The sequence below is a fragment of the Gadus chalcogrammus genome, chromosome 6 (assembly GCF_026213295.1).
Source record: "Gadus chalcogrammus isolate NIFS_2021 chromosome 6, NIFS_Gcha_1.0, whole genome shotgun sequence".
Taxonomy (NCBI): Eukaryota; Metazoa; Chordata; class Actinopteri; order Gadiformes; family Gadidae; genus Gadus; species Gadus chalcogrammus.
The window spans coordinates 5,654,166-5,676,488 of NC_079417.1; the positions used below are offsets into that span (position 1 = coordinate 5,654,166).

The 22,323-nt window shown below is 47.2% G+C and overlaps 1 protein-coding gene across 1 annotated transcript in view; it reads right to left on the minus strand.

Annotated features, from left to right (window-relative positions):
* Positions 1–1,496: 1,496 nt before the first annotated feature.
* Positions 1,497–22,323, minus strand: part of whrnb (whirlin b) — a 30,212-nt gene continuing 9,385 nt past the window's right edge. The window contains exons 3-10 of the mRNA XM_056592376.1: positions 16,310–16,599; positions 8,578–8,749; positions 7,806–7,985; positions 6,513–6,587; positions 5,290–6,193; positions 3,902–4,104; positions 2,760–2,885; positions 1,497–1,673 (exon numbers count right to left, since the gene is read on the minus strand). Of these exons, the coding sequence (XP_056448351.1) occupies positions 1,497–1,673; positions 2,760–2,885; positions 3,902–4,104; positions 5,290–6,193; positions 6,513–6,587; positions 7,806–7,985; positions 8,578–8,749; positions 16,310–16,599 (2,127 nt within the window). The remainder of the gene's footprint in view (positions 1,674–2,759; positions 2,886–3,901; positions 4,105–5,289; positions 6,194–6,512; positions 6,588–7,805; positions 7,986–8,577; positions 8,750–16,309; positions 16,600–22,323) is intronic.

Below are 22,323 nucleotides of genomic sequence, written 5' to 3' on the forward strand. Positions count from 1 at the left end.
AACTAATCTATGCAATGGAATTCACATAAGGTTCTGTAGGATACTATATTATATAGAGGGATATATATAGAGAACTCTTATCATACTATACCATTCCAGCATTACAAAAGATGGCATTTGGATCGGTTTTTAACTATCTACACATTTTACAATAGTGATTGGATATTGATTGATTATATCATTCCATGTATTAGTTGAGTCTCTGTTGTTGTCCTGCAGTCCATGCATTCAACATCCATCAGTACTTCCAAAACCATGACGATCAATTGACCAATCCGATCGACCCAACCGTTCAGCCATCGATTGTATATACTCTGCTGATAATATAGCGACAAAAATATAGACTTCTATCGTATCACATGTTTCCAGTGCAAATAAATACTTTTAAATATACGTTTCTTCGGTCACGGGTATGTGTTGTGAATCTCTTTCCCACTTATTGTTGAAGCTGCATAGGATGACTTTGGCACGTCAACAGTTCTGTTTTGCTGAATTACAAATCCCAGACAGGCTCAAGGAGTTCATGCGTGGTTGCTCGTAGCGATGGCTTGATGTCCTCCTATTTGTCAAACCTCATGGGCCACAGATGACTCAGTGTTTCTCTCCGCAGAAGCACAGCTTGTTCCGTCAGAACCGGTTAGGTTATAAAATGTAAACCACATCCCTTCCTGGTGGGTAGGATGACTGTCCATCTGTGTACTACCCGGAAGGCCCACAAACAATGAATCCACAGAGTGGTATCAACTTATGTTGAGCATTTCTTTCTGGGCCTGGGAAGGCCAGTCCCAAAACAGCTCTACAAAATTGATAGAACCCAGATAATATTTTCTTCACAGTTTGTTACTACAATAAATGCCAGAAAGGGACAATCTAACAGATACCAAATGGTTGATGATCGTATTCTTTCTTTCTTTCTTTGACAAATGGACAATTCTCTGCCAAAAGTTGGACAAATATTATACATTTGGTGTTTAAGGCGGAGCAATGAGCATGCTTCAGTTTTGGCAACATTAATATTCCTTTTAGATGACAGTTTGATATGCTTAACATTATTTCTGAAAATAGTTCATCATTGGATCTTGATAGTGTTCATTTTATACTCAAAGTCTGCCCAGGTGGAGCAAGCTGAGGACGACACAGTTGTTTTTTTGTTCTCGTGAAACGATAAGAAAGTAAAATGCTCTAGCTTGGTATTGTCTAAACGTAGGAGGGTTTTTACGACGCACTAAAAGGATTCTCTACCCGCCTCATGAATCGACGGTTTCCCCTCTTTTCGTCCTCAGATAACCTGCTGTGGTGATCGCTTTTTAAAACAGAAAACTGCCAAAAATTCAACCAATCCAAATCTCGTGGCTAAGAAGAAAACTCATCCAGCAAATTTCCTCCTGCAAACTAAACTTTCCTTTACCCTTTAACCCCTAGAATGTTGGTATTGTATCAAGTTTGTAATATTTTTAGTTTTCGTTTTTTTTCTTTTCTTTAATGAGCGTGAGCGGCTAGACGTCGGGGTCTGCCACCAGGAAGTCGAGGTGGTCTGACTCTTTGTTCTTGAAGGCCTCGGCGATGACCCGCGCGGCGTCCCGGTGCTCGCGACCACGCATCGACACGCCGTTCACCTCCAGGATCACGTGACCCACCCGCAGCTGGCCGCCACTGTGGGCGGAGCCTCCCTTCTGGAGGGGGTGAAGTGTAGACGGAGTGAAAGGGGGTGTTGTAGGGTGAGCATCAGGTGGGGGGAGGGGGTTGGGGGGGGTGAAATGGTGGGAAGGGCAGATATTGAGATATTCAAGAAGCAGAAGGAAGGAAAACACACAAGAGATAAGAGTTAAAAGCCCAGGGAAGATAACAGAGACAAAATAACAGAAAGTTGAGGTTGATGAGAAGGTGTGCGTGCAAGAGTGTGTGATAAGTATGCGTTCACCCGTGTGAATGCGTGCCCCTGTGTGTAGCGGTGTTTGTGTGTGTGTGTGTGTGTGTACTTTAACTTGTACGTGTATGTGTATGTGTGTGTGTGTGTGTATGTCTGTCCGGCGTGCGTGTGTGTGTGTGTGTGTGTGTGTGTTGAGAGAGATGGATGGAGCGAGAGAGCCCGAGACAGAGGGGGGGGGGGGGGAGGGAGGAGGTTGAAAACAAAAGGCGACGGCAGCTCCAGCCGCCCGCCCTCCTGGAGGTAGACAGCTGGTCAACAGAGCCGGCCCCGACGCGTCTCCTCCGAGCCGGCCGTGTCTGCCCTCCGCTTACGCCCTCTTCCCGTCTGCGGCGGCCCGAGGCAAGCATCCCGGAGACAGCCTGTCTGACCTCTCCCCTCCCGCCAGCTGCCCACCTCCCGCTCACCTCTCCTCACCCTGCTAACAGCCTCCACCTCCATCAGCCGCTAAGTGGTCCGCAGAACAAAGCTAATAATAACCCTTAATGGAATGTACCAACATTTCGATACGTAGAAATATAGATATAAAAAATAAATACATCTGTAAACCAGGGTATTTATGTATTTTTGCGGACAGGTGATAACCCTGATGGCTTAAGCAGGGGCCAAACATTTATTTAAATCTGAAAGGATGTGTGAAAGGATTCAGGAGCATGCTCATAACTGTGCATGCTCATTATAAAGGCATCTACTAAATATCTGCAGACATCTTTTTTTTATGCGTTCTTCAAGGGTGTTTGTGTTTGTGAAGTTGGGGTGCTTGACTCGCAGTCGAGTGGTGCCCAAGCATCTGCCAAGAGGGATTCTTCAGCGCGTTCCCTCAGACCCTCACCTGTATGGTGACGATGCGTGGCAACGGTTGCCGTGTGTTGGCTCCGCCCTCAATGGCAATTCCGAGGGTGCTGGTGTTCTTCATCACGCGAACTAGGGTGGAGAGCAGAGAGACCACCGACCCACTCTGCAGACCCCAGGGCAGAGGGAGAGAGAGAGAGAGAGAGAGAGACAGAGAGACAGAGAGACAGAGAGAGAGAGAGAGAGACAGAGAGAGAGAGAGAGAGACAGAGACAGAGAGACAGAGAGACAGAGACAGAGAGAGACAGAGACAGAGACAGAGACAGAGACAGAGAGAGAGAGCGAGAGAGAGAGAGAGAGAGAGAGAGAGCCAGAGAGAGAGAGAGAGAGAGGGAGAGAGAGAGAGAGGGAGCGAGAGAGAACGTCATTTAGAATTAGTAATTCAGTCAGTTAGTCCGATCGCTTCTTAGTCAACCAGTCAGTCATTCACAAAATATTTGCTCTAAAAAGCTAAATAAAATTCCAGACATTTTCAACCTTTGAAATGCAATATTTTAGACACTATAATAATATTCCATATTCCCTTTTCATATATACCTGAACCAGTGATAAGAATATCAGCTGTTTGGGTTGAAACATCAACAGTGCAGGCAAATTGTGTACACAGCGACCTTATGTGAAAAGTCCCATGTCCCATCTCTGATGTAATTAGATGCCCTTTTGAATTCACACAATGCGAAGTGAAAATATTAATTGGGACTAAATGTCTGTTATGTGTCAGCGCCTCGGAGGTCTGCTGTGCTGAATGCTGCAATTACCCACAATGCGGCTCAGGCGCGTGTGACAATTTGTCGCCCTCAAATCAATTGTTATTGTTATAATGAAGGGGGCTTCTTCATTTATTTTGGTTCATTTGTTGGTGTTGCTGAATCTATGACTCCTACCTGCGGCCTAACCACATGTATCTTTTTCAGCACGCCGAGAGAAGTCATATTTTAAGTGTGGTTTCAAGGTTTGCGACTTCATTAACCATCAGAACCGGGAAAAAATAACCAAAGTCTGGCCAACCAGACGATAGTTTCATAACTAAGATTTAGTATAATTTGGTTTGGTTGAACCGTTTATTTCCTAAAGACCCCTTGCCGTCACCATGGGGTGTGTCAGGTCCCCTCTCGCCCTTACCTGTGTGGGGGCGTGCAGGGAGTTGGGGCCGTTGGTCGGGGGTCCCTGGTTCCCCTGGTGCCTCTCCCCTGGCGCTGGGCCCGGCTGGCTCTTACAGGGTCGGGGGCTCCCGTCCTTACTAACCCCCCCGGCCTCGGCGATGTCCACGCCGCTGTCCTCGCTCAGCGTCTGCCCGCTGTCCCACAGCTGAGACAGCGTGGCGCCTGGACGGAGGTTTGAACAGGGTTGGTTTCTGAACCAAACCTCCGGGATCCTTGCAGATGGACACTCTGGCGACCATAATGATTGGTGATACTTGTGGAACTAAAGTGTAATGGGACAATTCCTAAATGATAGTATGCCACATTAAACAGTAAACCAATTTGCGATAAATCCTTGATGCTTTGACGTTCGGTCAAACAGAAAGGTCTCACTGAAACTAACTCGCATGGATGGCCCTGCGCATACATTCTTTAGAGGGACAATGCATTCATCCCTCGACAGCTCACTGCCATTCTGCACTAAAATACGACCACGCGAAGCAATGAAATGATAGGACTTAGAGCCCGGAACAGCTCACTGTCAAGGGACTTCCCAAACAGTACAGTGATATTTCTATGGCGAACTGTAATATCTGCTGCGATCCGTCAACAGCCGACCCTGTTCATGTCCTGTCAGGTCCCTCTCAAGGGTAATTAAAAAGTATCGACGCAAGTATAATGTTCGTTAACACAGGGCAGATATTGGCTGCAGCGTACACCGATACAAAACCAGATGCATCAACACAAATAAACCCTAAAGCCTATGGAATAAACCAGTGTTTCCCAATCTTGGAGTCAGGTGCAAATGTTGTCACCGGAGATTTGCTGGCTTAGAAGCCTTGGATATTTCATAGTTTGCTTTTAAAGGATAACATGGTAATGCCCGTAAGGTCCATTGAATATGAACAGACAGACGAATGGCTCATCAGGGGCCATGGATGATCTAATATGTGTGGCGTCATGTGAATCCGTCCACTGGGACATTGACATTACAGGCAGATGTTGTCTGCGTAAAATCATGACCGAGAAATTAGATGCATACATTTGTGTGCCCTGAAAACGAGGGCATGGCCCCAAAAAAGGGTTGTGAAACACCTGGTGGTTCTCTTTGTGGTCTCAACCACAAAGAGAACCACCCTCCATGCAGTATCTGAAACGTGCAACGGAAACATATATCCCTCTCTCGGAAGTCCCCCAATCGCCCCCCCTTCCCCTTCTTGCCGCCAAACCCTGCTAAACTGAAACAGATAGCACTCCCTCCGAAAGCATGCTCGGAAGTTGAAACACTTGAAACCCCCCCCTTTTGTTCAAAGGGCTCCGTCGTAAGATGAGAACGCCTGCGGGAACGAGTTCCAGCCGTTCACCTACCTCTCTGCTGGGGCCGGCACTCGGCTGACAGCAGGTTGGCGTCAACGGCGGTGGCAGACCCCCTCTGCAGGAGTGCCGGGGAGCAGGACCGGTCCGGGCTGCAAGGGGGCGGGGTGGCCATGACCACCGAGGGGCAAGGGGACGGGCAGGGGGAGAGGTGGGGCGAGGGCCGGGGCGACGGCATCGGAGACACCGTTTTGGACGAGGACGCGGACCTGGTCTGGAGGACGCAGGAGGAGGAGGAGTTGGACAACGGCTCGTAGGACGCGGACCTCTGTGTAGCGGCCGCCATGGCCTCCGTGCCGGGGGAGCCGGAGGGGTCCCGGCGGTACAGGAACCCCGGGCAGGTGTGGACCCCCGCGTCGGGCCCCGCCTGGTACGGGGCCGAGGGGTAGGGGAAGTGGTGGTGGGCGTGGGGGTGGTGGTGGTGGTGGTAGAGGTAGAGGTGCTGGAGCTGGTGCTGGTCCAGCTCTGAGGCGAGGTGGAGCTGGGGGTTGCTGTGCCGGGCGTGGGCCGGGAGGGAGCCCTGGGGAGCGGGGTGCGGTTGGAGCCGGGTCGGGCCAGGACCGGGGCAGACGCAGCGGGACGGCTCGCCCGCCGTTGCCGACGGAGACTGCTGGGGGGCGGGGGTGGGGGCCGGGGCGGGGGCTGGGGCTGGGGTGTGGGAGGGAAGGGCCTTAAGGGACCGTTGGAGGCAGTCTTGGAGGAGTCGCGTGGGGCCCTTGAATAGCATGCTGGAGGCGGAGCCTGGCCGGGCCGGACGAGAAGAGGGTCGTCTGGTGAGGCCTCGCTCCTGGGGGGCGTGGCCCCGCTCTTTGGGGGCGTGGCCCCGCTCCTGGGGGGCGTGGCCCACTGAAGACTGGTGCTGGCATGGAGGAGAGGCAGACGAGGGCCGCACCTCTTCCTGTAAATGTTGCAATACATTTAAAATAAACACGTTCAAAAACATTTAGACATGTTAAAATACACTATCCTGCATAATGCACATTTTGTACTGCGGCTATTTACACCATTACACCATTATTTACATCATACTATAATTTATTATTCTGTTTATTTTATTCTGGTCAGCTTTTGCTCCCCCCGTCCCCAACCGTGGTCAACTCCCAGCATTTACTGTTTTAGCTTGCGTCTGAAAATGGCACAGCTATAAATGTAGCTAACACATTCACATCATAATCAAAAACATGCAGCACATGCAATGATCAAATCAAAGCCCCTACCAGCACCACATCCTGCAGGGCCATCAAACACGCTGCCTCACTGTGCTCCATCTTACCCTCCTCAGAGCAATCACTCTAGAAGAGAGGCAGATAAAGAACATAAAACAGCTATGATAAAGAGGCTACAACTCACGTTTATTAATGATCATGAACATTGAACAGGGAAAGCGTCAAATTATACGATGCAATTATAATTTCCTTTGGGAATGAGTTAGACTTTGTATGCTACATATACATCAAGAACAATTAAAATAATTAAGTAAACACAGGGTACACAGTCTGTATCCAGCCATACAAAGTATGGAGGAACATGGACTAACACCTTCCGGTTGGTTCCTTATGAGGCACTAAGTGACTATCATTTAACTGCAACTAGCTATGTTGTGGTTATTTTTCAACCATGATAATTAAGATGTCCTTACAGACGATTACACAAACACCTGCAGGGCAAGCTGTACTGCCAGCAGGATCCAACCAAAACAGCATCCACACACACACACAAGAAAATATACAATAAACAGCATTGGCCAGCTAGAAAGAGTCTTCTGTCGCTTTATCCCTGTCAAACACTCCCTAGGACATCATGTGGAATTGTCTTTCAGTGATGAGACTCAAACACTGAAAAAAAAATTCTCTTCTCATCCATACACACACGCAGGTACCCATACACACGGTCGAAATGTTTGGAACATTGGTGAAGCATAATCAACAGATTAAGCCCTTGACAATTGCATAAAAAATGTGTATGAAACAGTAGCACAGAGGTTAATCATCATGATTATATATGTGTTACTTCTAATGTTGTTATGCTCAAAGACGACAAAAATCCAAATCCAGCGGACAGAGAGAAACATTATATAGACCCAATTCAGGAAAGAAACATTTACCAGAAAACAAACAAACATCACTTCTTCATTTAGTTTTAAATGGACTTCTGGGGAGATGTTCCTCGCATCTAAGAACCATAGAGATGTGACCCCCTGATGATAAGATGATAATACTTTGAAAATACACAGAAATTCCTTGAGCTACTCTTCACTCTCTCTCCAGTTGTTTTCAAACTTTGTTGTGCAGCACTATAACGATTGTATGCTTTGATGGTCCTCACTTGTAAGTTGCTTTGAATAAACGAGTCTGCTGCTAAATAAAGTGTCAATTTGAATAAATTCAGACCACACTATGTTAACAATCAACTTTTCTCTTTTTCATGTAGCGGCCATCCGGATTCTAAAAGCTACCTTGGTGGGTGAACTGAATGTGGCCGCTAGGGGAATAAGGGAATAAGGCCAATACCTTGGAGAAGTGGACATGTCCGTCGTTGGTCGCAAGGCCATAGTGGGCCTGTGGGTGGAAAGACCCAAGGCCTCCATGCCAGGCCCTGTGAGCCTCCCGCTCGCGGCGCAATACATGCCCGTCGTAGACCTCCAGATCCTGGGGAGCCACCAGCGACCGCACCTCCGACATCATGGACAACTGGAACAAACAGCTTCCTGATAAACATCTGCCCATGGAAACAATAAACCCACAAAGACTGACCAGCCAGAGGTCCATCAGGATTGATTTTGAGAATTTCCGTCAAGTTTTCGCTTGGTCCAGTCCTATTCACACAGACGTACAACCATCCCGGCATCGTCCAATAACTGGGGATGGTTCGTTTAGGTATGATGTTAGCGATGGTTAGTTCAGGTATTATGTTAGAGATGGTTAAGTGTAGGTAGATGTTAGAGATACTTAGTTCAGGTATTATGTTAGAGATGGTTAAGTGTAGGTAGATGTTAGAGATACGTAGTTCAGGTTTTATGTTAGAAATGGTTCAGTGTAGGTATGATGTTAGAGATACTTAGTTCAGGTATTATGTTAGAAATGGTTCAGTGTAGGTATGATGTCAGAGATGGTTAGTTTAGGTATTATGTTAGAGACGGTTAAGTGTAGGTATGCTGTCAGAGATGGATAAGCGTAGGCATAAGGACAGAGATCATTGAGTGTAGGTGTGAGGTTAAAGAGAGTTAAACATAGGTAAACATAGGTATCAGGTTTCAGGTTGCTTGGGTTAGGGTTGGCGTACCTTTGCGTGAGTGTTGAAGAGCTCAAACAGGGCCATGGTGAGCGCCTCCACCCCTATGTGTCCATTGTGGTACTCCTGGAGGTAGTAGGCCATGGTCTGTCTCTCCAGGTCCGTCAGGAGGAGGTAGGCCTGCTGCTCCAGACTCACCTGGGGACCCGGGGGCCCCAGAGCCCTACACGCTGAGGGCTAGGAGGACCAGGGCGTGGGGGGGGGGGGGGGGGGGGGGATGATCGGATGAGTGGATGAGTGGGCGGAGGAGGGATGAATGGATGGGTGGAGGACGAGTGGAGGACGGACGGGTGGATGGATGGGTGGAGGACGAGTGGAGGACGGACGGGTGGATGGATGGGTGGAGGACGAGGGGAGGACGGACGGGTGGATGTAAATATGGGTTAAAGGATTGATTGATGATGGATTGGTGGATGGATCAAAGGATGGATGGATGAATGAAAAGAAAAATGGAGAGGCAGAGGAAGGTTAGGAAAAAAGAGAAGCCACAAGTTACTTCCACACACTTCCACACACATATTTTCACAATAAATGGCCTGGTTCCTTTCCATTTTTCCAATTATCTGACAGGAAAAAGTTTGACGGCGCAAAAGAACGGCACCACTTCAAACCCACTCTGTTACCTTTGGCTCAACTGGTTTTCAGCTGCTCCGAAAACCCAGCGTAAAGCCCAAATATAAACGACCTCCCTGATGGGGCCGGCCAATTGCTTGCACTAAAAGTGCAAACAATTGGAGTTCTGTGGGAATTTTGGGAATCAAATAAACAACTCATCAACTGGAGAGAAAATGTCAACACATAAATGCATGATGCTCCCTTTTGGTGGAGTCGGTAATGATGGAATAAAACACTGGTGATGAATGGGACAACAAATCCATAAATAAGCATTCCTCAAGCCAGCGTAAAAGGAGCAAAAAAAAGGCAGACGAAGATCAGGAAGAAGCGCAGACACAGAGATGGAGGCTTAATAATTACAAATCCCATGACCCCTTTTGCTGGGCGCATTGAGAAATCAATACTTAATAATACTGTAGGATGGGGACCAGACGCTGGCACGTGAGGGTGGACAGAGCTGAATTCACCCTTTTCAATGTGCCATCAGGCTGGGAGAGACTGCTGAGCGTTATCGGATAACACGCAGTCAGCTCAGTTGTGGTCCCTCCTACTAACGAAACATAATTCCTGATATCTTCCTCTGAGGTGTATGCGTCAGTCCGTGGAGCGAGTAGAAGATGAAGACGAGAAGAAGAAAAATAGATTCGCCACTATTGGAAATACTTTCCCTTTCTCACAGAACTGACGCACTCGCAGCCAAATCCATGTAACTGAATCGGACATCTCTTCCTTGGAAGCAGGTTCTCTCTGTGGGATGTGAACGCATGCAGAAGATGCAGGGTTTGAAACCACCAGATGTGATGTTGCTTCATCGTTACAAGCCATGTTTAAATGTACCCATTCACAAGAGGAGATGTGGGAGTGTCCACCCAGATGTATGATGGATACATGGACCTACCAGTTGGTATAGTCCCCCTGGGGAGGATCTATGGACATAGACAAGGACCAGACTATGGACCAGTCGGTATATACAATCAGATACACTTGTCCATTCATGAAAAATCACGAGAACAGCATTATACACAATGTATATGTATATATATTAGTGCTGTTGTCATGATTGAATCACAGTGTTTTGATCCTTCGTAAGCCACTTTTTTCCGAAAATTAAATTCTAACCCAGAAACAACTTTATCCCGTGTAAGGGTTGATTAACCTCAAAGTCAATAGAATGAATGGGATTGGACGATGTTAAAATGCAATTCCTTTAAGAAGAACATCCAGGGCACACATCCCCTCTTGGACCAACTGCCGTGTCACCCCTCGTTACAACCTACCGGGGGTTCTCTGCGCAGAGCAGAGCTTAGACGCACTCTGCCTCCCAAAGTAGAACCATTTCCTCTGTGATAGAATCTGACAGGGCGCTTTTGGAGCCACCCAGGCACATTCTACTAAGGACATAAGTGGAGGAGGAGAAAGGGAGGGAGAGGGGGGGGGGGGCGGGGTGGCGGCAATAGCAATCTCTGCTTCGAGGTACGTGCCAAACGGGAGGCAGAGGCAGCTTCCCCGGTCCGGCGAGTTTGGCGCCCATCCCCCCCGCACAACCCCCCCCCCCCCCCCCCCCCCCCTTCCACCCCCCTTTCTGCAGTGACCTTCTCCCTCGGCTCCGGAGCGTCTGGCAGAAGACTGCGACATTGGACTCAATGCGGTAACGCTGAGAGGACACCCTCGGGGGGGGGGGGGGGGGGGGGGGGGTTCCTGCTTGAACCGGACCCCGCCTCCCCCCTCTCCCAAACTGTTTTCCTAACGAGATGGTGGAGTTCTGGTTGCCATCGCCCGGGGGTAAAAGTCACACATAAGCTCACTTTAAAATGCAGTCCGTTCCTTTTTATTGTTATTCGCCATCTTGTTTCTCAAATGCCAGCTGGGGGGAATTCAGCATTCAGTTCCCCTCCCACCCAGCTTGAATTTCAAACCAAGTTGGAACCAAGATGACCGCGAGGTTAATAAGATCCACTGCGTCCCACAAGAATTGCAATAATGCATTGCAGTTTTATTGGAATTCTGCGCCCTGTGCTGACCCTTTGTCCTGGCCGAGAGAGGCCCCAGGTTGGGTGCCAGTGTAGCAATGTCATCTGTACAGGCCACCTAGGTGGTGGCTTCTTACTGGGCTCCTCCAAATCCCGAACGCAGGGTATAGATGATGAAACTGCTTCATTGCAGAGCTTGAGCATACAGCAGGTGTTCCATGCTGCATGTAAGAGATCTCCCGAGTTTATGTGGGGATGGCTGGTCTAACACGTGTGCACGTATTACTCAACGCACAAAAGCCTCACCTGGCACAAGTCAGACTGATTAGACTCTGTGTGAGTATGCACACCTGTTTTGCATTAAGTGCATTGCTTAAACCAGACATCCACCGCACAGTGAACCTCCTCATGACGCAACCTGTATTTAACCTTATTTGACCTTTCATTTTGACCAGGAATTCTTTAATGCATTGTTCCTATTTGCATATATCATGTGATTCTGAGTCTGTTCATATTTTATTTCAGAGCACAGATTTGTTTTGTATTTTATAAGATGACATAATACTTAATTAGGGTGCCACGGCAGCTAATACAGTATACACTGTATTATATTGTGTATAGGTGTACACAAATGATTAGTCACAGTAACTTAAAAAACATTTGACTGGTAACATGTCATATTTGCGCTCATTAATCACACGTTGTTGTAAGTTCTGGCAGCAAAATAAGTTTGTGTCCCGACCACTTTACATCAGCAGAGGGTGACGCAGTGAGTGCTCTTCACACACATCTTGAGATCCACTCAGGCTCCTTCAAAGGTTATCCGAGTCTTTCCACGCTGGCTCCCAGCGTTAAAGGAAGATTGTGCGGAGATAGGGGGTGTTGTTGATTATTTCAACAACTGCTAGAGGAAAAATAAGCCAAGAATACTTGAGGCTCCCTCCATCCACAACCCCTTCATCCATTCCTTCCTTTCTTGCTTTAGTGCTTTCCTTTTGAAATGTGAATAGTTGCTACGTTGATGAATCTAAATCGATGAACAAAAAGGTAATTCTCTGCCGTGTTTTTATAGATCTGCTGGTTAATGTTAATTGGAGTCGCTTGTCTGAAGTGACTTATCGCTGCCGTACCATGGTATTATTTTGCTATAGAAATATAAGCATTTTCCATAAATCTCCTTGATCGCCATTACATAGGAATTCAACAAGCACTTATTTCTAAAGTCTTAGCAAACATGTGTCTCTGCGTTAGTGTCTGTGTGTGTGTCTGTAGTATGTGGCACACACTGGAAGGGGTCGGTTGGGGTTGATCCCAACCTATCAGAAATCTGTCAGCTCCGAGACCCACTCAGACAGTTCTCAGCTCACTCACATACACGGACACAAACGCATGTGTACGTACACACACACTTACACATACATAGACCGACACTTCAAACACAAACACACACGCACACGCACACACACACACACACACACACACACACACACACACACACACACACACACACACACACACACACCAACACCAACAACACACTAACACATAAATCCTCTAAGGCTGCCTTCCGAGAACACACACTTCTTCTGGGCCTCTTGCATTTCAGTGGTCATCAGTCACCCGGAGCACAAACCCTGTGTTTACACTACTGTGTTTTCAGCCCCTGTGTTTCAACGCCTCTGCTGATACACCAAGGGGGAGTTAAAGAGAACAACAATCTTCGCTTTCTCCATCGACAACCCTCGATTTTCTCCCGACCAGGAATGACGTTAACCCCACACACACTCAAACTCTCCCTTGGCAGTACAAACTTCGAGGTGGGTCGACGCTACTTAGCATTGGCGCGTTGAGTCCTCCTCTGTTGTTAATGGAGTCTCTGGATGAGTGAGAGAGTGGCGTTATAGGTCGCAAACGTAAACAATATTAGATATTAAAATATTCATCCCATTCGAGCCGCTGTGCTTATAACAGAGCGAGTAGAAGGCTGGGAGGAGGGTGTGCACAGCATATGATGAAGAGAGGGAGGCAGGGGTTTAAAACAGCTGCCATCTCCTCCTACTGAAGTCTCAGCCAGCCAGCTGGGAGTGGAGCTGAGAGTAGACGCTAGCAAAAAGACCACCTGCCGAGGCGGAAGAGGCCGCTTCAAGGCTAGCCCTGAGGTAAACTGATAATATGGTGTGTTTACAGAGGGGAAACCTGCATGCTTGGCATTCAGGTCCCTGAATAGAAAGTTTGTATTGAAGTACCGAAGGCACATTTCACCTACCTATTGGACAATCTCTTGTTGATTTGAAGTAGCGCATGAACATCACCAAGGCCACCTGGACACGACACACATTCTGCGGTGATTCGAGCGGGCGGTCACAGCATCGGCTGTTTGCTCCTGACTTTTAGCAACATGCTTGGACCTGGCATAGGGTGTTCTACTTCCAGCCAAAAGGTTTTGGGTTCAAACCCTGATAGTCTGACTGTATCACTAGGTAAAAAACCCTAACCCCTACCTGCTCCTTAATAGCTTCTTGCTGAATTCACTGGATGTCGCTTTGGATTCTGTGAAAATAATTTTCCGTTCCTTCTTTTGTCTGTTAGTGATGTTACGCTCGTAACCTGTCTGCTTACTGCTTGCCTCCTTTTCAAACGTTGGTTCTTTCTTTGTATCTCGTGGTTGTTTATTCTGATATTATTATTCCGATCACCGGCGCCGGTTGTGAGAAATGTCCAACGCATTACGGCGAGCGAGGCCTCACTCAAGTTAAACGTCTTGTGTGTTTGTCTTGGACTGAAAGGCACGGCTCATCGTTCAGTGCGATGCATTCTAAAGAGCAGTGCCTGGCAGGCCGTATATCTTCTCCTCAATGCGTGAAGATGAATGGCTGACGAGAGGAGGAAATTAACATCAAGAAGATGGAGTGGAACACAGTCTTCATAGTGTGGAAGAGGGCTGGGTTTTGTCTCACCTTCGCTAGTGCTGCGGTGCTCTGGGCCGAGGTGGGTCTGTGGGGAAAAAAAGAAACATGCTACAATCAGTATTATGTTACTAATATATTTGTCTAATTATGATTGACTGAAATTTTTGTTGCGTCTGCAACCTGTAGTTAACCTATTCTACCTATAGCAATAGTTCTGAATGGTTGGAATTGATCGCAGGGTTGGGTTCCATTCGCTTTTTCTAGCTTTTCTGAGTTTTGGTTCCCTTTCCTATAGTTTCCCCCACTATAATCCACAGGGTACTGTGACTTATTCATGTGTAAAGACATCGGTTTTAGAATCATAAAGCAAAATGAGGCCTTACGGCTGGAATTGTATTTATAATGCAACAACCAAAACACAGTGAAGGGCAAATTAGAATCACAATGGGATACAATGATAATGATAAAATGTAACTTTACATATAATACATACGTTCCCACCATTCTTAAATCATGAATGCCGAGTTGCAAGTTCAAAGCCGTTCTAGAACACCTCGGGCAGAATGGAGGTGACGGCTCTGTTTATGCTGAGCGGCCATATTGTAGCCTTTCCAAGACACTGCAGAGGAAATGCATACCTGGCACTGTCCTCAATGAGGTCCTCCTTCATTATGTCTTTAGAGCGAGAGCTGGCAAACAGAGAGGTTGGGCAGGGAAGGGTTTATGGAAGGAGAGAGAGGGGCAAGAAAGAGAGATAGAGGCATGTGGTGAGCGAGAGAAAGGGGGAGAGAGAATGAGAGAGGTAAGGGGAATGGGTGATAGACTGAGAGAAAGATAGAGGGGGGAAAAGGGAGAGAAAAAGGGAGAGAAAGAGAGAGGCTAGTGACAGGGGTACAGAAAGGTGGAGAGCGTTAGAGATAGAAAGAGAGCAGTAGAGAAAGAAAGAGAGAGAGAGAGACAGAGGTTTAGATAGAAAGGGAGCAGTAGAGAAAGAAAGAAAGAGAGAGAGACAGAGGTTTAGATAGAAAGGGAGCAGTAGAGAAAGAAAGAAAGAGAGAGAGACAGAAAGAAAGAAAGAAAGAAAGAAAGAAAGAAAGAAAGAAAGAAAGAAAGAAAGAAAGAAAGAAAGAAAGAAAGAAAGAAAGAAAGAAAGAAAGAAAGAAAGAAAGAAAGAAAGAAAGAAAGAAAGAGAGTGAGAAAGGGCTAGAGAAATCAAGAGAGAGAGGTATAGATATATAGAGGGATTGAGAAAGCAAGAGAGAGAGAAAGAGAGAGTTAGAGGAAAAGACAAAGACAGAGAGAGAGAGAGACAAAGACAAAGACAGAGAGACAGAGACAGAGACAGAGACAGAGACAGAGACAGAGACAGAGACAGACAGACAGACAGACAGACAGACAGACAGACAGACAGACAGACAGACAGACAGACAGACAGACAGACAGACAGACAGACAGACAGACAGAGAGAGAGAGAGAGAGAGAGAGAGAGAGAGAGAGAGAGAGAGAGAGAGAGAGAGAGAGGTCTCTGTCTCCTCATCAGCATAATAAAGCGGGGTGTTATGATCCATCTGTAACTGCAACGCTGGACCTTTATGATCCAGTTAAGAATAACTCCAGCCTTTAATCCAGATCTTCCTAGCGTATCAACACTGGCTAAAGATTAATGCAGCGGGTCCACTCAGATGGTGTCCATGTGCAAGATAATGCTCAAATGAATCACGCAAGGTTGTGGGTTGAAATACCTCTCTGGGACTGGCAATTTGGCAGAGGAAGCATCAAACCATAAAAATACAAAACGACCCTCTGTTGGAGTATTATGGTCACTTTATCGTAACCCTAATGAACATTATAGACTCCTCAACATCCCTGGAAGCAGGGAACCCTCTTCATCGTTCCTTCTTAAGGTTGCTTCCCTCCAAGGAGGTGTCCTTGTGCTTCGAAAACCGACCTGTACACACCCCCTTTTTGCCAGCCGTGGACCTACTACATGTGCGAAGACATGCAAACTCTCTCTGCAGAGGTTGGAGTGTGCCGACCGCTGATTGGTTGAGCAGCAGGGAAGGGCGAGTGGGGCTTTGTTTTGCCAGACCGACAGCCAGATTAACGTGAAGGAACTCGGTGACATTGAGACCCTGTATTCCCAGCTTCAGGGGGGTTATTACAGATTGTGTCACTGAGGTGTGATGCCGGGCTATACTAATAAAGTCGGTGCGTTCTCACCGGACCAACGGGGCGGCGCCGGGACCGCCCGCGCCGGCGATGACGTCGGGGCTCCGTCCGCCGCTGTTGGCTACTGTCATAGCGGCAGCAGTTGTCATGGCGACGGCGTCGGGGCCCTCGGCGGCGGCGGGGTTGCTGATCCAGCGGGTGTGGTCGACGGCGGTGCGCGCGTGCGGCAGGCGTCCGACGGCGCGCACCCGGACGCGCAGACGGACGCACGTCTTCAGGATGTGGACCGCCTCGTCGTGGGAGATGGCCACGAAGCCCCGCCCGTTCACCTCAAGGATCTGATCGCCCACCTGCACCGGAGAGAGAGAGAGAGACAGAGAGACAGAGAGACAGAGAGACAGACAGACAGACAGACAGACAGACAGACAGACAGACAGAGAGACAGACAGACAGACAGACAGACAGACAGACAGACAGACAGACAGACAGACAGACAGACAGACAGACAGACAGAGAGAGAGAGAGAGATAGACAAAGATATATCAAGAGAGAGAGAGACAGAGAGAAGAGATATTTGACAACCGTAACTACAATGCTATCACTTTTCTGATGTATTATAGTCTGAGCCCAATACTTTTTCACTGTATATCTGTCAACCTACCATTTAAGTTTCCATTGTTTTGTATGCTTTGAATTTCATTGTTTCTAGTTTTTCATTATAAATGTACGATTTCCATATCAATACAGCTTGTCTAATCTTGCCTCTTGAGAAAAAGAGAGAGAAAAGAGGCAGTATAGAGAGATAGGGACTCAATATGGTTACTTAGAAGTAAGCATGAGGACAATGGAAACTCACAAGAATTGGAGCAGCTACAAAAAAGGTTGTTGTGCTGCATCATTTGATGAATATATAAACGTCCGTTATGCCTTTACAGACACAACGCTGAGGAGAGAAGAATAACATGTAGGCCTAGTATAGGACTGCAGGTGGAAATCGAACCTGCCTTCACTACAAGGCATAGCTTCAGCCACCATGGGAAAGTGAAAATACAGGAGATCCTTCTAAAAATCACAAACGGCCCTGCGTTCTGTTATTGGGATCACTATCATTTTCATCGTCAAAGTTTACGCTCTGCTATCATCATCAGAAACACACACAGTCCTCCTGATTACTATTGTGTTGTGTTTTTTTGTTTTGTTAGTGTTCTCACATCGTTTCGTTTCTGCTCCAATCAATAGCTCTATACCTTCCTTGATACAATCTCACGACAACACTTCCGAACCACAGAGGAGAACGCTCTTAAACATGTTGCAACTGGCAATCATTATTTTGGATAATAGAACAAGGACATGAGGCAATACTTATTTCTGCTAGTAAGTCGGCAGTGAAATATCCTGCTGTAAAGTCTTCCTCCTCTGATTGAGCTAGAGGCCTATTTATTGAATCCCAATAAAAGGTTTTCTTTTATTTCTCTTCAAGACCTAGGCTACCCCCCCCCCCCTTCACACACACAAACAAACACACGCACACATGCAGGCAGACACACAAACACACGCAGACACACACACACACACACACACACACACACACACAAGTGCTTAACTTTTCAACTTCAAAATCCAATGGCGCATAACAACCAAGGACAAAGCCCAACTCTCAGGAGAAACCTTTATCGTCACACAGGTACACACCTAACACAAATGCACACAAGTATGCACAAACACGTGCATCAGAGGGTGCTGACAGGTTAATTACGCTGTTAGACAGCAGAGGTAGGGTTAGGGAACGGGTGGGGTTATACACTGCATTAGTACCGGGTTGTACCAGGTGTCTGTCTTTGTTTGATACTAATATTATGAAACGGCCGTCGTAATGCTCAGTACACAGCGTCTGTTTCTCCGTATTCTCTGGTTTGGTAAATTATTAACATATTTTGAAACTTCACTCATCAAGTCGTAGTCTAGTTTAAATATGCGGATACATTTAATACCCTTTGTGTAGCAGGGTTAACGCTTCTGCTGGGCTTCGAGGAATAATCCAATCACAGGTTTTAAAATAAATTTGTATTTTGCTGTTTAACACCAAACAAAAAAAACAAAAAAACAGCTGTCTCCGGAATTAAAATGAACACAGAAATAACGCTATGCTGAGTATACAACTCCTTTTCAGGAAGCGAGCTGGGAGCCTCGTGTTCTGACCCAGCCGTCTTACCGCAAGAGAGAGCACACATGATTAGACAGCATGAAGTAACTTCCCGTGATCATGCAGCTGAGTCTGATCCCTGCGTGGCACACACACCTGTCAGCCCCCTCACAGGTGACCCCTCACCACGCCCGCTATTCCCCCACACTATGTGTCCTTCTCCCATTGCCCCGTTTGGGCGTACAGAGTAAAACCATGCCTTGCTGATTTCCCATTTCCAGTTTATATGTGCTGAGCTGTGACTAGTCGTAGCCCAGAAAATAAGTCGGTGAACTATTATAGGCCAATCATCATATTTTTTTTACCTTTTATGTATTCTTATCTTCCTTCAGTTCTTATCACCTGAGTTTTACTTTCATCCCTGCAAACTAACCATGGATGTATTTTCTTGCACCAAATGCATGACTCCAATGCAATGTGGATGAAATACACCACTGGAGTGCCCATCGTTGTCGACACGCTCCCTTGGCCCTCCCAAGGTGGCCCTCAGTTATTCATACAAATGGAATGTCACTTATGATGGCGGCAGGTTCCCCCAAGGGCGAGTGACAAGGAGAAGTCAACCAGGGCAAGTCCAACGACTAATGGAACGCAGCCCAAGCCCAGGGCTCCGGTCGAATAGTCTTTTTGCTCTGGAGGGTTATTAGATGACATTGAATTGACCCAGAAGTTTCTAAGTGGCGGCCATGATAAGGGCTATTCTTAGGAACGAAAAGCTGCTTTGAGGCTTTCCTTCTTATCACCTTTAGCATAGGGTACACTGTTCCATCCTTTCTGAAAAGGAAAGGGAACAATGCTATCGCGCTGTTCCTTGCAGCAGCAACATTTATAGTGACGCACCATTCAGCCACTCACGAAGAAAAACATGAAAACATCCAGTGTCAAATAATTACAGAGCATACTGCAGAAGTGCAGTTAGAATCTCTGAACAACGTGGTTGTCTTGTCAAGTCCTTCCGAATTCTCTCTTGCTGAGTTCAGATATATGACATTTAGGAGCAGGGAGGGGTTAGACAGTGAATACAGGGACAGGTCGTTAAGGTACAGGTAGGGGTTGGATTGTGAATCCAGAGACAGGTTACGAAGGAGCAGGTAGGGGTAAGACAGTGAATACAGAGACAGGTCATTAAGGAGCAGGTAGGGGTTAGACAGTGATACAGAGACAGGTTACGAAGGAGCAGGTAGGGGTAAGACAGTGAATACAGAGACAGCAGGTCCTTCAGGAGTAGGTTGGGGTAAGACCATGAATACAGAGACAGCAGGGCATTCAGGAGCAGAGGGAAGTTGGGCAGTGAATACAGAGACAGGGCTCTAAGGAGAAGTCAGGGGTAAATGGGCTGTGTTCAAGCATGATTGAGGACGTTAGGGATGGACCTCATAAAATCTCTGGAGCCTCCAGGCTGTACTGACCTCTAATTCCTGTTCCTCCAGCACTTCATCACCATCACCACCTTCTAAGGCCACTGCCAACGACCCCGGCTGACCTCTGTCTAAGCGCCTCTACGCTGTTTTGCGTCTCGTTGATCCCGTGGGCGGTGGCCAGCGTAATAAAGTCCTCCACCCACACACCCAGGGACGGGGGAGTGCTTCAGTGGGGGGGGATGAAGGAGATTTAATGTGCAGATTCACCCGGCCGAGGAGAGCAGGAACACCCTCATCAACACCTCATCAACACCTAACTCACTCATCACGCTCTACAGTCTCTCTCTCTCTCTCTCTCTCTCTCTCTCTCTCTCTCTCTCTCTCTCTCCCTCCCTCCCTCTCTCCCTCTCCCTCTCTCTCTCTCTCTCTCGTCGTACTCTTACGGTGCTCCACCCTCACTCTCCCCCTTCTGTCCTCCTCTCACTCCCAATCTTTCCTCTCTCCCCCCCCCTCTCCACCACACTCCCACAGCCACCCCCCCCCCCCACTCACGGCTCTCTCCCCTCTCTTCCCTGAGAAAGGCTCATCTCTGTTGTGACGGTGCTGCTAAAGACAGTGACCAAAGCGCCTGAATTAATGTGAACTGAATCAGTCACAGTGGGTCTGACCGTTCCTGAGTGTGTGTGACTGTGCGCTGCAGGAGTTATTCCTCTTGGTTAATATTCTTTTTTATCCATCTTTGTTCCCACACTTCCTATGTAGTTCAGACAATCCTGCTGGATTTCAAAGTTTCATGCCTCACTGTTATTTCTCTGAATCTGGAAGACCAGTGAAGTTTACTAGTGAAGTGGGTAGCAGTGAATCATTCCCGAAATCTCCTCCATTTTCAGAAGAAGAGGAGGTTAGAAGATATGATGTGTGCAGTATGATAACCTAGCAAGCTGAAGCTAAAGGCTTTACCTCTACTATTACTCTTACTTTGCCTCGGTAGAGAGAGGAGAGGAGAGGAGAGGAGAGGAGAGGAGAGGAGAGGAGAGGAGAGGAGAGGAGAGGAGAGGAGAGGAGAGGAGATAAGAGGCCATTTTAGAATCAAACACACCACTGAAAACTACTTGAAGGTAATAAAAGAATATCGCTGGCGGACAAAATCCGGATCTACCCGGATATAACCGGTCAACTCTCTAATCCAACATGAAAAAGAGCTGCTAAGCCAGGCTGCTTCCATGTATGTTAACCTCGTGGCACTAGAATAACAGATATTTTACTTTCCAACAGACAGGGCTTTGACTTTAGCGTTCAATGCGTAAAGAGAGATCAAATGAGTCCGTCTCCGCAGAAAAAGTCACCCACAGCGACTGTCAATTTTATTCATGAACTTATCTGATGAATACTCGAGTCTGTATTTTTGTAATGCTGAATTTAGCACAAATCTGAATGCAAGCAGAAAAGGTCAAAATGGGCCTGCATTTGTCTGTGGTGTGTACCCAATAATTCATAATTAATTATCCTTCATATTTAGACGCAATGCCTCGCGTCTATTTTGTAATGCCATGCCTCGCATTACAAAACATAATAAAATAAAACATGCCACATTGTACTTTTTCTCACCGCCCAAGGAAACTTTTAAACATTGATCACTTTTTTGGCAAGATCCATTCCCACTGGAGCCAGTCATTGTGAATAATGTGAGCTGGAAGGCATGAGGGGAGAGAGGGTAACAGAGTCAAACTATTCACTATGGAATGGTGTGAGTGAGTGAGTGAGTGAGTGAGTGAGTGAGTGAGTGAGTGAGTGAGTGAGTGAGTGAGTGAGTGAGTGAGTGAGTGAGTGAGTGAGTGAGTGAGTGAGTGAGTGAGTGAATGATTGATTGATTGATTGATTGATTGATTGATTGAGTGTGTGTGTATGGTTACATTTGTCAGCCAATTCATTCTCAAATTGAAGTATTTCTGATTCAACATTTCAATAGGTGGAATGATACTGTTAAGATACTGTATTACAGTATTAGTACAAACACGATGCACAAGTCATGCTTGTGTTTGTTTGTGTCCTTGTGCCAGAAGGAGTGTTTGTGTGCGTGTTTGTATCCCTGTGGCCAGTGTGTGTGTGTGTGTGTGTGTGTGTGTGTGTGTGTGCGTGTGTTTGTGTGTGTGTGTGTCCGTGGGCCAGTGTGTGTTTGTGTGCCTGCGTGCATATGTACGTGTTTGTATCCCTGTGGCCTGTGTGTGTGTGTTTTATGTGTGTGTGTGTGTGTGTGTGTGTGTGTCTATGGCATTGTGTGTGTGCGTGTGTCTGTGGCATTGTGTGTGTGTGTGTGTGTGTGTGTGTGTGTGTGTGTGTGTGTGTGTGTGTGTGTGTGTGTGTGTGTGTGTGTGTGTGTGTGTGTGTGTGTGTGTGTGTGTGTGTGTGTGTGTGCGTGCGTGTGTGTGTGTGCGTGTGTCCACATGGCAGCCACAGAGGAATAGTCTGGAGGGTTTATAAGAGAGAGGAACGGAGGATGACAGCGGCTG